Source organism: Pagrus pagrus, assembly GCF_965226575.1.
Source record: "Pagrus pagrus genome assembly, chromosome: 17".
Lineage (NCBI taxonomy): Eukaryota > Metazoa > Chordata > Actinopteri > Spariformes > Sparidae > Pagrus > Pagrus pagrus.
In genome coordinates this window covers 2,827,648-2,843,375 of record NC_140201.1, presented here as the reverse complement: position 1 = coordinate 2,843,375, position 15,728 = coordinate 2,827,648, and the positions used below count along the sequence as shown (strand labels likewise).

Here is a 15,728-nt window from a genome sequence, read left to right as displayed (position 1 = left end):
GTATGAGTCCAAACCCCCAATTATGTTTTAAGGGAGTCACTGGGAGCAGCTCTTCAGGAGCCTATAGAAGATGCTCATGTACAAGGTCCAGATCTTTGTCTTTGCACGAACTCTGGTGCAAAGTATTTGTAATTTCTTCGAGTCAAATGAAGAGCTGATTTCTTAAAAACAGAAAGCCAATCTTTTGTAGCCAATCTCGGCTTTAATAAAGTAAGCTGCAACTGATAAAGTACAAACTAAAGACACACTGGGAACACAGGTGAGCAGGGAAAGGAGGAACAAACACAGGAGGATAATCAAGGACAGGTGAAACTAATCAGGACAAAACCATGACATCGTTCTGTGAAATCAGCTCAGTATCAAAGACAAAAAACAACCGATTCACCAGAATAAATGTTCGCTAAGTGCGTTTCTGCAAAACCACAGGAGAGTTTAAACTGAACATGTCTTTATGTTGCAGCTTCAACAAAAACCATGTGGTCACTGTTCGGAAAACATCACAGTTTGGATTTAAAATACTCTGCAACTCAAACCAAAGCAGCACAACAGGCGAGAGGAAAAATATCTATTTTTGATCTTGGCGTGAACTGTCCCTTTATGTCCTGACTTCAGGATGTAGAAAAAGTGCAATGAGTTTCAAACACATCTCAAGGTCAAGTGACACAAAGATTGACTTCTGCAGTTTTTGTCAGGAGACTAAAACCCTCCGACTTGTTCTTCAGCCAACATCAAAACTGAGATCATCAGATGATCTTCATGTCTAGTTGCCAGTTGGCTGATTAAAACGCTGCAGGGAAATGTTTCCCTCTCCTCTCAGGCTCAGGTAATGTGGCCTAGTTACTCCAGCGCCGCTTTAAGCCACAGGTCTCGTCCCTCATTGGTTCAGTGTCCCCGCTAATCCTCCGTTTGTCTTCATGTGACGCTTGCTGAGATCATCAGTGATGTTTGATCACGTCCTCCTGTAGATTAACCTCACCTCGGCCAGGACTTTTTTTTAGTCATTGATGCAACAGGTTTTGGCTCAGGCCTGGTGACATCATACGGCGACATCACCTTTACGCAGCCCGGGTTGGCTTTCTGGTTCAGTTAGAAGTCAAACACACTCAGGAAGCAAGGCACTAAAGTCCTACATGCTGCAAGTTTTTATATTTTATGTATTTTAGCTTTATAGCTTTTTTAAATCTCTTTATGTATGCAGGGTTAGCATACTCGAAGACTGTTTTTAGGTCATTTTTACTAACTTCTTGAAATGTCATGTACAGCTACTCGACCTTGAAAAACGACACAAACCCTGAAACTTTTGTGCATTCACTAATAGTTTCTGCACAAAGTGTTTGAACTGTGACTTCTAAGTCCTTAAAAACTCACAACACGATCTTCTTCTCACATGAAATGTCATCTATAACATACACAACGAGATGATTGGTAGTTCATTTTTCTTATTTTACTCCACAGCTCCCCTGAGATTTAAACACACATCTCCACATCCCTGCATTACTTTATTTTTATCATTTAAAATCACAAATCATATGAATATCATGCAAAACATTCTCTTTGTGTTCCCACAGTGCTGAGCTGCAGCACAGGGATAATAATCAACCCAGTCACCAGGATATAATGTGAGCAGGTAACGTTTCTGCAAACCACAGATACGTGGAAGGTTGTCATGCAAATCACGTTCACATTATATGTTTATTAGCTGACTTTCACATCATAAGGTGAAGGTGATGGTGGTGATGACTGCCAAGCAAACTGTCTGGAGCTCGAGTCCCCTCTGGATATTTTTAAGGACGCCTGGAGGTATTTCAAACCAAATCATGATGTTTTTCTAACCCTGACCAAGTGGTTTTTGTACCTAAACCTAACCAGAGCATGAGCACAACGTTATGACAAGAGAGAAATAGAAAATTCAACCTAAACAGACGTAAAGTTGCAACATAAAGAAACGTTCAGTTTGAATTTATTTGTGGTTTTGCAGAAACGTACTTTTTTGGGGGGTTTTCCAGTCGGCAGAGTTAATGTTGCTAACAGACGTTTCTGCAAAGTATGGATGTGTTTGAATACGTTTGCTTGTGCTTTGCGTTGCTCTGCCTGAATTTAGGCACCATGTTTTACTTGTTCTGTCGTAACAAACATGGCTGGAAAATTACCACGTGTTGTTAAATATATCCAGCGGTGTGACACTAAATGTTGAAACGTCACCTAAAAACATGTAAATCTGGAAGATGCACTCTTGATTTCTCAAATTCAGACTCTTAACCTCAAGTTAAGATAATTTACATGATTGAATTAATTTTTTACACCGAGTTAAAGACGTATTTTTACACATCGCTTTCTCTAAAGTGGCTTCAGGAGGGGATTGTTAACAGCCAGTATTAAGAGGAGGAACAATTACAGTTGCAGGTTTCAGGGTACATGTGGGCACTCAACTATTGTTTAAAGACTTTTGTGAACCCGTCCTTTAAAGGAAAAAAATATCAATAATACATTAATCTTACAAACAGGACCTTTAAGTGGTTGTTGTTTCTTTTATTACATTCAGATTTGGACTGTTTCTGAATGCAACTCTTGAACAAACCCCTTCAAGTCTTTGGAAAATAAAGAGTTGCATGAACATTAAAAAACTGTTCATCTAATTTCAGAGAAGGGAAACGTACTGCAGACGGTTTGGGTCTAGCGGGTCCGGCTCAGTGTCAGGTGCTGACGTTTTCTCTGCACGCTGCATTTGGTTGGTTTGTTTGATTTGTTGGTGGGAGACATTATTCTGTGGCTTTGGTAACGAGCCCGTGTGTTTCTCTCTCTCTCTCTCAGTAAGTGTCGGCCTGTAATCCTAATGAAGTGTGACAGAAGAAGGCTAGCTGACTTCCTGATAACTCCCTGTGGTAACGAGCTCAGGAGGGAAGCATGCGTACAAACCGTGCACTCAGCAAACTCCCCCCCGTCCACCTCCACCTCCACCTCCACCTTTTGCTCCTGCATGCAGGCCAACTCTTAGCCCACTTTGACGAGACAGGAAGTGGTCGAACCTTCAGAGCAGCTACATTATCTGAGAATGAAAGCAGAAATCTGCATCGACAAAGATTTGATTTCATCTGATATTAACGATAAAACGCTCTGTTGTTATTTCTTTGTGTGCTTCTTTAATACTTCTGTGTGTTTTGCTTTTATAATTTCCTGAATCATAAAGTTAAATTTGTTTGATCGGCTCAGTGAGAAGTTAATTAAAATTGTAGACTTAAAATTCTACTTTTGTGACCAAAAACTGAAACTTTCATATGAAAAAAAAGTGCAGCAGAAGGAAATTCTTCACGAGCATATGAACATTTTCCAAGTCTACTCCTCTGTTATCATTAAAAGTGTCCTGCAGGCTCCCATACACTCTACACGTTGACTTCAGGTTGCTTGTGTTAGGAGTGCCACCTGCTGGGCGACGACAACAACAACAAGGACGAGAGGAGACGATGGACCACCATGGTGTTCATTCATCTCTTTCTGTATTCATCTCATGATTTTTGAACATTTTGAGTTTCTTATGAAACAAACTGAGAACATTTAACTGATTGCTGGCATGTTGATCAGCTGTCTGTGACCTACAAACTCAGTACAAACCAGGAATCACTCAGAGGTAATTTAATTTTAAACAAACGTGTGTGTAACCTTGTGTTTTTGTGTGAGGGCTGGAGTGTGCAACAACCTGCTGGACAAAATGTATACAAGTGTGTTAAATATCTACAAGTTAAAACTCCAACAAGAGTTTCAGAGTCCAGTTTGCTGCTCCTGATCTACATGGTGTTCAATAATGTCTGGATCATTTTTCTTTTTTGCAGAACTTTAAGAAGTCACAGGGGAAATTCTGTCTCACAGCACCGCAACAGTCAGACAGACAGTGTATACAACAACACACCATAAAAAACACACAGTGAACAGCAACTACAAAACCACACTCGGGTTTGTTCAGCGAGGATTTGTGTAAAATGTTATGAATATGAATAAATGCTAGCCAAGTACGTTTCTGCAAAACCACAGGTAAGTTGAAACTCAACATTTCTTCATGTTGTAACTTAGTCCGAGTTTTCTATTCCTCTCTCGTCACACAGACACTTTGTTTACACTCTGCTTAGGTTCAGGCACAAAAACCACCTGGTTAAGTTTAGGGAGACATCAAGGTTTGACTTAAAAAGCCTGTTTTGGTCGCCACGATCACGGATGGAGATGGTCTGACTTCCCGTGAAAACATAAAAGCTTCTGCAAATGTCTCCAGGCGTCAGTAAAAATATCCTGCGGTGTGACTTGAACTGCGGTCGGCTGTTTGGCAGCCTTGATGGCTTGTAAGAATGAAAGACAAATCAACTTTAAGTAAAAAATATTTCACGAAGTGTAAAGAAAAGTACAGTGAGACGCTGAGATACAAAACAATTATCTTGATTTATTTACAAGATTCACAGGACATCAAGTATTTGATTTATGTTGCTCGATCAAAAGTGCATCAAACTCAAAGTGATCACACGTTACAATAATCACACGCACACATCATGACACTCCCATTATGTATAATTAATAATGATCCAACACCATTCATTGATTGGTTCCACACGTTAAAAAAATAAATCAAAACATTAATAGTTATCTTGAATGTAAAAAACATGATATTATTCATTCGTGGTCTGACAGTCAAACACCACAGTCGTCCTCTCAGGCTTCAGAAAGCGACTCAACCGAGGTCATCCACACTTGAAACATTTATGAATGGATGAATGAAACTCATTTCTATTTGAGGAAGAGAGGATCGAGTTGCACCAGCTGTTAGTTCCTCCTCAGCTTCACTGTTGATACTCAAGTCGTGTCTTAGACTCACTGACGTTAAATCAGTTGCAAAGAAATTATCTGTAGTGCAAACGAATGTGTCGCTAAACAGAATATGAATGCAGAATTACAAGCTGTATAATGCAGGGGTCGTACATGAACCTGAAAGTCTTTTTAAGACCTGAAAACTAAGTAAGTTGGTCCCATAATAACCCTTATACAGGTTTCTTTAAATGCTGATATTTATTATTCTATTAGAGGGAAATTAAGGATGTGTTAAAGTTTAAGTTGTATGACGAACTGATAAAGATAAAAGTACGGTAACTGCTGCAGTGTTCAGCTGTTCATACTACTTTAAACCCATTTTAATACACTTTTAAGCATCCATGTGATATTTAGTGTCCATGCATCAACACACCAGATATTCATTTCAGGGGAAATATATCCAATGTTCAACCTGAGAAAGATGAACCTCAATATCTGACTTTTACAAGAATGAGGTGGAGACAAACATCTGCCTCAGTTTGTTAATTCTGCTTCACTTCTCTCCTCGTTTCCCCCGGTGTCTCAGTGTGGTATGGCGGTGCTGGCGCCGGGGCCCACCTCTTTCTCGCAGATGTAGCGCCAGTACATGCTGCAGGGGGCGTCGTACCAACTCCGGACGGCCACTCGCTCCATCACGCGTGTTTTCACGATGTAGCCGCAGTCCTCGTCGATGTGGTTGTTGGGCTCGCCCACCTCCCAAAAACTACAGTCAGAAGAGAGAAGAAGCTTGTCAGTGTACCCGGTCGTTGCAATGTTGTTCGGTGAACGTGGGGTTTTTGTGATCGTCTACATAATTACCAAGCTTCCTCCACACATGGGCGACTTTATAAAAACTTAGCGCTGTCAGACAGCTTAGTTTTTTGGTGATTATATGAATAATGAAAACATAAATATGAATATTTCTGCTAAGAGATCCTTTTCAATCCTGCACACTGGACCATTAAGTTATTCATATTTCCTCATTAAAAAGAGGCATTTAAAAACACAGGTCAACCTCTGAACACTTTAAAGGGTTGATATGTAACGTTTTTAGTTCAAAACATTCAAAAAATCAACTAACATGTCGATGTCAAAGTCATTTATGTGTTGTGCTGGCGATCACAAACACTCCCCTCATAGTCCGACTAGCTGCACGGCTAACTGAGCTAACAAGCTAACAGTGGCTACAGTCACGGATGTATGAAAAGAATACAGTTAGCAGCAGTTAGTGGTTATTCTGGTGTTATATTGCCCCTGTTTGTCGGGAGTATGAATTCAAGGTGCTCAATTCTTACATACTGCACCTTTAATCAGGCAGTGACCTCAACAACAAAAACACGCCTCTAATTTCAACATTTATCTGTCCAGAAAAAAAAAGTTTGGCGATGAACATGAAAGTTACAGATGGTGTAAGAAGCTGTTTGAATCACCAAGCGTCAGCTGAGCAGAGCCGGGCCGGGCCGGGCCGGGTCGGGACATTAAGAAACATGCCAGCAGGAAAAGAGGAAGGGGGAGGAATGCGGGCGCCGAAAGAGGAATGGCCATCAGCACATATTCTCAAATTGAGGAAGAGAAATCAGATGGTTATTGGAAAATCTGTTGAGCTGGCAAAAAGATGGAAAATACACTCTGGAAAACAAGACGAGGACGAATGACTGTACGCTGATACACTGTGACATGTGACTGTAGTCGTCCCAGTTACTGTTTGTGAGCAGCCAAAGACAACATGGAAGATAAAGAAGACCAGACTTTGCGTTTTAAAGCTTCGCACAGTTTCCTTTTTGGATCTGACATGTTTGTTTTTCACCAGAGGTCAGAGGTCAGAGCTCGGGCTCACCTGCAGAGCGGCGCCCTGCAGCAGTTTAACAGCGCTTACATAACGCTGCCCAGAGCTGCTGTTTGCAGGCAGACATGAGCCTGGCCTCCCGCCAGCTGTTAGCTCACATCTGGAACATCTAGAGCCTTTAACTCTTAAGTGACTTTCCTGTTCATTGTTTCTGTGCTGAAAGGGACAAGATTCAGTCGTTGTCTCCTCCTCCCCGACGCTGATGGAAAGTCACGTGAAGTTTCATAGTCCACAAAACATTTCTGCAGCTTCACAACAAAACGGTGTTACAGCAAAACAGCTGGACAACTGAAGTAGCTGAGCTCCCAACAGCTCGTCTGATGTAATCCAAGTCTCCAGGAGCTCCAAACTGATTTGAAAAGATGTTTTTTACACCCTTTTAAAACCGCTGAGCTAAACGCTAAAAGTGTGAATCTGAAGTGGAGAACAAGGCTGTGAGTTGAGGATGTAAATAACGTCTTTTAAAATCAGTTTGGTATCTCAGGGCTTCCAGAGGCTACTTCAGTTGAAGCTCCAGAAATGTTTTATGGACTGCAAAACTTTCCATTAACATAGTGGTGGTAGATAAACACATTTCTTAGTTCCTTTTTCGGTGTGTGCAGCCTAAAAATACAGATGACTTTCCAGTCATTTGCCTCGTCTCCTTCCCCCTCTGTCCACCTGACTCGCTTCATTTGGTCCCAACGGCCGTCACTGTGCAGCAGGCAGGCCAGCACACGAGCCAAAGTCTGCAGGTATGCAAGAGGTCAATGTTCAACTGAGGTAAAGTGGTCAGTCAGTCTGTGTGTGTGTGTTTGTTTGTCCAAGTGTGTGTGTGTGTGTGTCACAGACAGTCTGGAGCCGGAGGAGTCACAGTTCAGGCACAAATCATAACTCGACATCCTCGACCCGCCTGTTTCAACCTTCTACGTCAACATGGTCAAGTGTTTCATATCGAACACTGACTCGTGTGGTACATTTTTGCAGAGGTGTGATGCAATACTTTGTGACTGTAGAATAGATTTTTCAGGTCCGGTACTCTACTAAATACACACATTTACTTTAGTTTGATGCATTTGAGGGGAATTATGGATTATTTTTATTTCCCAACATCAGAAGACTGATTTCAGCCTATCAGAGCACATCACGCACGGCAGACATAAGAAGACGTGAACAGACAGAGAGGGAGGCTGGAACGGGGAGAAAAGGCGTGTTAGTGTCTCGTATCTGCAGAGAGTTTCTTATTTTCTCTCTTTGTTGCTGCTCGGGACGCTTTACCAACCCAACATGTGGCTATTTGACGTCCTGGGAATGAGACTCAACAATCAACTATCTTTGTGGTGCGTTCAGGAACAGCTGGGACAAATCCTACTGACTCTACCTTTAACTTTAATAGTCTTTGAATTATATTAATATGACGTGAGCTTCAGTTAGCTTTGACCACAAATCTCCTTCAGAGGGAGACTTTTTACTCTGATACTGTGAGTACATGTCAGAGCCTGTACTCTATTACTTTTACTGGAGTAAAGAAGTTGAATCAGTACTTCTACTTTTACCAGAGTCTGTTTTTACACAAGTATCTGAACTTCTACTGGATGCAGCTAAGATGTGACGTCAGGACTCTGCGTCAGGAGGTGGATGTGTCGACAAAGAAGTGAACCTACCCTCCGACCAGCTGGGTGCCATCCACCCATTTCCAGTGATCCTCTGTGTGCTCGTCAGAGATCCCAATCCAGAAGGCGTTCCAGTGGCCTCTGGGAAGGAGATTCCACACAAACGTCTGAGAGGAAACACACACAAGTTAAATGTTTTAATATATCAAATGAGAGACATGTCAATGCCTGACATCCCGAACCTTTTTAAATGCTTTTAATGTAATTTTTGTGCGCCTGTAAAGCACTTTGAGTTGCCTTGTGTCTGAATTGTGCTATACAAATAAACTTGCCTTGCCTTGCCTTATCAGCAGGCAGCATGATGATAGCAAGCCATATAGCTTAGAAAACTATATTATTAGTATTATTATTTTATTGTCATCAAATCCTGTTGGTGCTTCAAAAACTATTAAAAACACACAAATGAGCCACACTATTTCTTCATGTTTGAGTAATGTTTCATAAAAACTACAGTGACCTAGTGTGAGGAAAATCCTGCAAAACAATTAAACTATATATTTTTAAGTTGCTTTTCAAGATTTATGTCATCAATAGGAACCAATGGGTATATATGTATTTAAAAAGAATAAGTACATCAGTGTATAAATCTAATTTTATAAAATAAATAAATGAGTATAAACCTGCTTTGCTTTGATTGTCTTTTGTTGATTAATTATATGAAACAATATTTATTTACATATGTATTTAGGTTGTATACGTTTAAAAAATGACAGAAATGTACTAAACTGAAACTGAACACTTCCTGAACATCCTGAAGCGACTAACATATCATTATGACATGTTTTTGAAAATAATTAAGTGGCTCTACTTTCTTCTGTAGGAGACTCAATCAATTAAACTTCAACTGACACAAAATCTGTTGAGCAGCCCGTCGACTGTACCTGCTCCTCGGCCGTGTGGATGATGGCCAGGTGACCTCCCTGGCTCTCGCAGTACGACTTGCTCTCCGCCCAATCCCTTGTGACTCTGGAGACTGAGTAGCAGCTGTTGTTGAAGAGATGCCAGTCCACGGGGCAGGTGATGGGGGGCGTCGCCTTCGTCGTCGGCTTGATCACCTCAGGAGCTGATGACCCGGAGAGACATTTGAATACAGAAGCAAACAGTACAGTCTCGTCTGCATAGACAATTATTTGTCTATATTTACATCTCTCATTCAAATGCATGACAGTAAGTGCTGCAAGTTGTACCTGTAGTGGCCATCTTGGCAGCCAGTTTCTCCTGCAGCTCGTCTTTCTCTTTCTGCAGCTGCTTTTTCTCCTCCTGCAGTTTGCTGATGGAGGCGACCAGAGCCGAGACGTTTTTGTCCCGCGTCTGCTTCTGTATCTCTGAGGTCTCTTCACCACCGCCCTGGGGTTTGTTCTTATCTGCAAAACAAATGAAGGATGGATAATTTCGTTTCTGACCAAAAAGGGACAGATAGTATTTTAGTCAGTGATGTCGCTCAGTTGTTAAGCTGCATTGTGGGTAATGTAGGTGCCAGGTATTCAAAAAGGGAGGAAAAATATGCGGAATTAAAAGGTGATATCTCTGGTTCTGCTGTATTGATTTTGATCATTTGTTTTTAAACTGGAGCCTACATTACCCACAATGCAACATACTATATTTTTCCACACATGCATTGGGCCCTTCAGGACCTGTAAACACACTTCAACGTGTAAAACTGGTGGAGTTACTGAGCAAGAGGACCACACAGCCCAGAAACATGTATTTTCTCTGTGTTTAGTTGTTTTCAAGAAGGTGCGACGAAACACCACACAGAATAAAACTTTGACAAGTCTTGTTTAAAATGCACTCTGTAATAATGCACATATTAACTCATCTTCACCACAAACTCACTCACACACCTGACCAACACAATCCTATTACACTTTTCCCTGAAAATAGTTTGAACTCTTAAGGGGTGATAATTATCTATTAGGCGTCACAAAGCTGAGAATGTTATTATCACATTTAAAGACACTGATCATCTTCACTGCACACTTTCACTACTTTGGCTAACAACCCTGTCAAAAAGCAGAAGCAGCCTCCTGACTCTGCGGCTGTTTCAACATAATGAGTGCACACAAACACACACACACACACGCGCTAAATGTGTTTAAGAACGTGGCGCTCTATTGGCAAACAATCCTTAAATGTCAGTGTTGCAAAGGTCAAATCCCTGCATCCTCTTTTATTCTGCTCAATCAGCAATTTTAAATTCACTGCTTCTGCCTTAATATGATGAGCACCAGTCACATGTATTTTAGTGTACCTGATGTACTATATATTATTCAATATACTTATCGTTACGGACTCTTCCGTGTAATTTTTTAGGCGCGTAACTCGTCCCGCAGCTTTTTCGACACATACACAAAAAATATATCAAAACGTGCAGAATCATGAGGACAAGTGTGGAATGACTTTTGGTAGCGATCTGCCAAACTGGTTTTGCAAAAGTCGCAGAAAAATGGGGAAAAATGTACCATAAGAAACAATGGGAAGTTGTCGTGAAATGAGCTCAAACCCAGCTCTCTTTGGAGCCTTGTCGTTTCGCCATGCAGTAACATAGAAAAGTGATTCAAAGTTTCAATGAGTCAGCAGAGTCAGGACTTTACTGGCCCAAATGCACATTTTGATAGCTTGAACAGTTTATGAGCACTCGCAGTTTAAGTAATTTTCACTAGAGAGGAGAGGAGTGGGAAAAACTTTCTCTTTTTCTTGATTAAGATCCCACAATTTTCACTCCACACACATAATTTATACATCAAATCATTAGAAAAATGTTGTTTGTATTTTGTATTGAAGCAGTCTTACACTTTTGGCTGTATGGGCTTTCAAAAGACAAGAGCACCACCAACTTCACCATAAGGTCTAATGTTAATTTGGAGCCAAAATATCTCGACAAAAGTGAATGCACAAATTATACTTTATACATTTTTACACTCGACAATTAGAACAGAGCTCTTTTTATTGGGATTTAATGTTTCTTCTATTCTTTATTTAAGATTTTTTATGAAGAAAATCATCATTTGTTTTTAATAGCTTGGAGGCCAAAATTTCTTCCAGTACTGGTTGAACGAGACACACCTCTTTTTACTGGATTATAGTGATTCTTCTAGTTTTTATTAATATTTTTAATGACGGTTCGTCAAATTTTTTATCAGCTTACAGGTCATGTGACCCATTGACTCAAAATCTAAGAAATCGTACAATTTCACACTTTTTCAAGCATTTTCAACTCTTAACTTCTAATCAAACTTCAAACAAGTGACAAGACTTGAAACTATGAGACTTGTGTTCAGCTTTTAAAATCCTTTATAGATATATATATATATATATATATATATATATATATATATATATATATATATATTACAAATAAATACATCAATATTGTGATTATGGAGAGAACGTAAAGATTAAACATACTTGTTAGACTTTAACTTGAACAAATTATTTTGAAATCCAAAGAAAACTATTTATGTGTCAGACATCTTCTGCGTTCTTTGGACCAGCTTTCAGTCCGTGTACTCACTTTGCGCAGCGACGGCGATGATGGAGATCAGCAGGACGGCGCACAGTGTAGCCAGGCAGATGGTGGCGAGGCGGTAGGGCCCGGGGCCGCTCGGCCGGGGCATCACTCTGATCGGGGAGACTGGGTGAGCTGGAGGTGGCGAAGAAGAAACTGTGTTTAGTAATAAATCTTGTTTACTAGATTTGTCATTACTTGGTGGCTACGTTGCATTGTGGGTAATGTAGACGTCAGGCTTTGAAAAGCAGTCTACTGATCTGATTCATACCTGTTGGACTCATGGACAGTTTAAGACCAAATGATCAAAATCGATGCAGCAGAACCAGAGATATTACCTTTCTTATTCCACATGTTCTAAAAGTTGGCGCCTACATTACCCACAATGCAACTGGGGGTAGTTTATCAGTTTACATACAGCCACAAAAGACACATATGCAGTAGGACTTCCCAAGACATGTAAACACACTTTAAATAGGACTAAACTACAAATAAAATATTAATAATATGATTGAAAAACATAAAAAACGCTCTATTATTTCCCCTTCACAGCTTTAACAGGTGAAAAACAATCATGCCGATGAATCACGTGTTTGTCAAACAGAAGCTTTCACCTGTAGAGGAGTCTCGTCTGCTCTGTTCAGACTTGTCAAACATGTGGATGTCAAACATGTCGGAGCAGTTATAGGATGTGGGAAATGTGGCCGCACTACAATTATCAAACTAAACATGCAGCAGTGAAGAAAATTACTTTAATTTGTCTGAAGCCGTCACTGAGATTTGTTCCCACACTGATTCAAGCGGCTGTTGTCGGTCCGTCCGGTTCAGGATTAACTGACTCCCAGGAGGTTTAGTGGCAGACTGACTCAGTTTTGGTTACGATGAATGGTTTGACTTCCTGCCGTCAGCCAATTGTCAGATTTTATCAACACAACAAACATTTTAAAGACAAAACAGACACTCTTAATGAACATATGAAGAGTTGACACTGTCCTGTTGGCCTTTCACCCACTGCAAAACTCCTGAAAGTCTTCTACTGCTTTTGTTTTAGAGATTTTACAAATTCATGCTGAAAAAACGTCTCATCTGCCTAATGATTTATATGTTATATATATATAATATATAATATATATATAATTAAGTATACAATAAAAGATATTCATTACTGCTGCCATGGTTACATCATGTGTTTTATCAGTAAGTGTTCAAGTTTAACTCAATAAGAGAGAAAAGACCTGAAGATGCTCCTCCAATCTCATCCTGGGAGGAAATCAGCGACACAGCTGTTAACGAGGACTGTAATCATTTCTGTGCTGAGTTCTTACCGCCTGGTCCAACATCTGGCCTGTGGTTGAGATCATCATATGGAGTCTCGTCTATCAGTTTGGAGTACATCCCCTCACAGGCCGCGTTGGTGGTCGACATCTGAGCGGTGGGATCACAAAAAAAGTTTTAAAAGTTTCAGTGAAAGTGAGAAGCAACTTCTACGACCACTTCTGCTCTCTGCCTGTTTATAAAGTCTGAAGTCTAAACTGGAGTCAAGTAGCTCGCAGTAAGGACGGGGCTTCCTGTTACTGCTTTCAAAATAAAGTCCACACACATTTAGAAGGCAAGGCAAGTCAAAGTGCTTCACAGGGGCATAAAAATAACGTTAAAAGAAACAAAAAAAAATTGCATTTAAAAACACATTAAAACAAGTTGGAAGACATCATGAAACAAAACATTAAAACAAGTTAAGAAATAGGAAAGTAAGCTGAAATAGAAGATGTTTAAAAGAGACAAGGCTAAAGAATAAAAGTCAGAGTGCAGCTCAAAGCCTCGACAGCAAACAGAAAGGGCTTCAGCCTCGAGGTGAGAGTTGGAGCCGACCTGCAGTTTTCTGTCTATTCTTTCAAATTTCAAATGTATTTTTCTAAATTTCTTCTGTTCAAATATAAATAACATTAAAACCAGAGCACTTAAACCCTAAATTAATAACTGAACAACTTAAAAACTGTCTGATTGTTAATAACCATCATAAGGCCAGTGATCATCAACAAATATAGCATTGATTATGAGGCAGCAGCAGTGCACATCGCCTTAAAGAGATTAGAAAGTGCTGTACACACAGAAAACATAGCAAAACAATGAGGAGTCACAAGGAAATTACAAGTTAAAAGTATTATTGGAGCAATCACAAGTATAAAGACAGAATTAATAAAACGGGGAGGCAAAAATAAATAAAATCAGATTAAAACAAAGATAAAAGCTTTACAATCACAGGTTAGAAGCAGCTTTCTACAAGTGAAAAATAAATAAAAATGTACTCATTGCACAGACAAAATGTAACAAATCGTTATATTGGATATTATGGGAAGGTTATCACAGATTCATTAATGCAGTGTTTGGATGTGATGATAGTGATATAAGTTAGAAGTAAATCTAGCTCTTAAATAAATGTATTGCAGTAAGAGGACAATATTATCCTCTGAAATGTTATTAAGTAAATGTGAGTTCAGGTCCCTCAAAATTATATTCAAATGCAGAATTGCTGATTTATTGATTTTATAATATAAAACACAACATGTTGGATTAGATGTTGAGATTTAATGGGCTTTTACTGTCAAACCTGTGTAATCTGAATACCTAATGCTTGAACAAGACTAGTTTTATTCTTCTTATACTCCTATTAGGATAGTTTTTCTTGTGTACTGTGTGTAGCAAAAGGTCAATGCAGGAGACATTTTTCCTTCTTTTTTTAAAAATGTAATATTGAATTTTCTAACTAGTTTATTTGTGCTGGAAGTGTTTGGACATACAGTCACACAACGTGTTTTAACCAGTGGTATGAAAGCAGTTACTTTAATTCATTAGATCAATTTAGGGCTCTTATTTTGAAGGCATGATTGCACTGTTTCCGGTCCCGTTGTGTTGACTTGACGCAGCTCTCTGACGTCTATCACCTCAGTGTTTATGGTGAGGCCCCAAACCTCTGACATTTAGAGGGATTTACGGGAACATGTGTAACAGGCCCATCTGTGCGTCAGACTCATTTTGTTTCTTTCAGGTTTTGTCCGGACGAGTCCACTGATGATCAATTCATCAGATCCATCTCAGTAAAGTGACAGTTTGGGTGAAGATGAGGGGAAAAAACATAGATAATCATAGAGAATAGATTGGAAAAAAATTTGAGGATAATAGTTATTGCAATGTTTGAGTCAACTTTTCTAACGGGTTGTAAGTTAGTTTTTTACAGAACTGCTCTCGGTCTGTCGGTCAGCCTAGTTTCCTCCAGAGTGAGACCTCTGCACAACTACTGGATTGCTTTCCATGAAGTTTTGTGCAGACACTCAAGTTCCCAAGAGGATGAATCCTTCTGACAGTGCTGACTTTGTCTGTAGCAGCTTGACATCTTTGGCTTTTTATGAAATGTCTTGACAAATATCAAATGGATTACCCGAATCATGGTACAAACACTGATACCAACGTCAGGATGAATTGTAATAACTCGATCCAATTGCCATAAAGTTGAAACTGGGTGTTTCTTTATGTTGTTTAGGTTGTATTTTAGATTGAACGCTGTGCTCATGCTCTGTTTAGGCACAAAAACCACTTGGTCAGGGTTAGGAAACCATCATTAATCACAGCTGGAGATGGCCTTACTCCCCCTAAAAAATATCTGGTTTTAGTCACAGAAACACAGCTGGAATTGTCCTAATGTCTTCTAGGAAACACCCAGTTTTGTTCCCATAAACATGGCTGGACATGGCCCGACTTCCTGTGGAAAATATCTGTTTTTGGATGCCACAAACACGGCTGAAGATGTCTCGATGTCTCCTTTAAAAGATCTGGTCTTCCTAAACATTTGGCAGCCTTGTCGCCTGTAACTCCACCACCATCTGCTCCACCTCCATAC

The 15,728-nt window shown here is 39.9% G+C and overlaps 1 protein-coding gene across 1 annotated transcript; it reads right to left on the bottom strand.

The window, feature by feature from the left end:
• Positions 1 to 4,406: 4,406 nt before the first annotated feature.
• LOC311272348 (uncharacterized protein) lies at positions 4,407 to 13,326 on the bottom strand. Its single transcript, XM_084378696.1, has 6 exons — positions 13,159 to 13,326; positions 11,840 to 11,968; positions 9,513 to 9,689; positions 9,207 to 9,388; positions 8,317 to 8,432; positions 4,407 to 5,551 (listed from the first exon to the last, which is right to left on the bottom strand). Exons 1-6 carry the CDS (start codon positions 13,256 to 13,258, stop codon positions 5,371 to 5,373), a joined length of 885 nt encoding a protein of 294 aa, XP_084234822.1. The 5' UTR covers positions 13,259 to 13,326; the 3' UTR covers positions 4,407 to 5,370.
• Between the last annotated feature and the right edge of the window lie 2,402 nt (positions 13,327 to 15,728).

Excerpts from the sequence above, each read along its gene's own strand:
- LOC311272348 (XM_084378696.1), bottom strand. The coding sequence starts at position 13,258 with ATGTCGACCACCAACGCGGCCTGTGAGGGGATGTACTCCAAACTGATA. Across the intron at positions 11,969-13,158 it reads GCCAGATGTTGGACCAGGCG|CTCACCCAGTCTCCCCGATC; the intron begins GTAAGAACTCAG and ends CGCCACCTCCAG. Across the intron at positions 9,690-11,839 it reads CATCGCCGTCGCTGCGCAAA|ATAAGAACAAACCCCAGGGC; the intron begins GTGAGTACACGG and ends TTTGTTTTGCAG.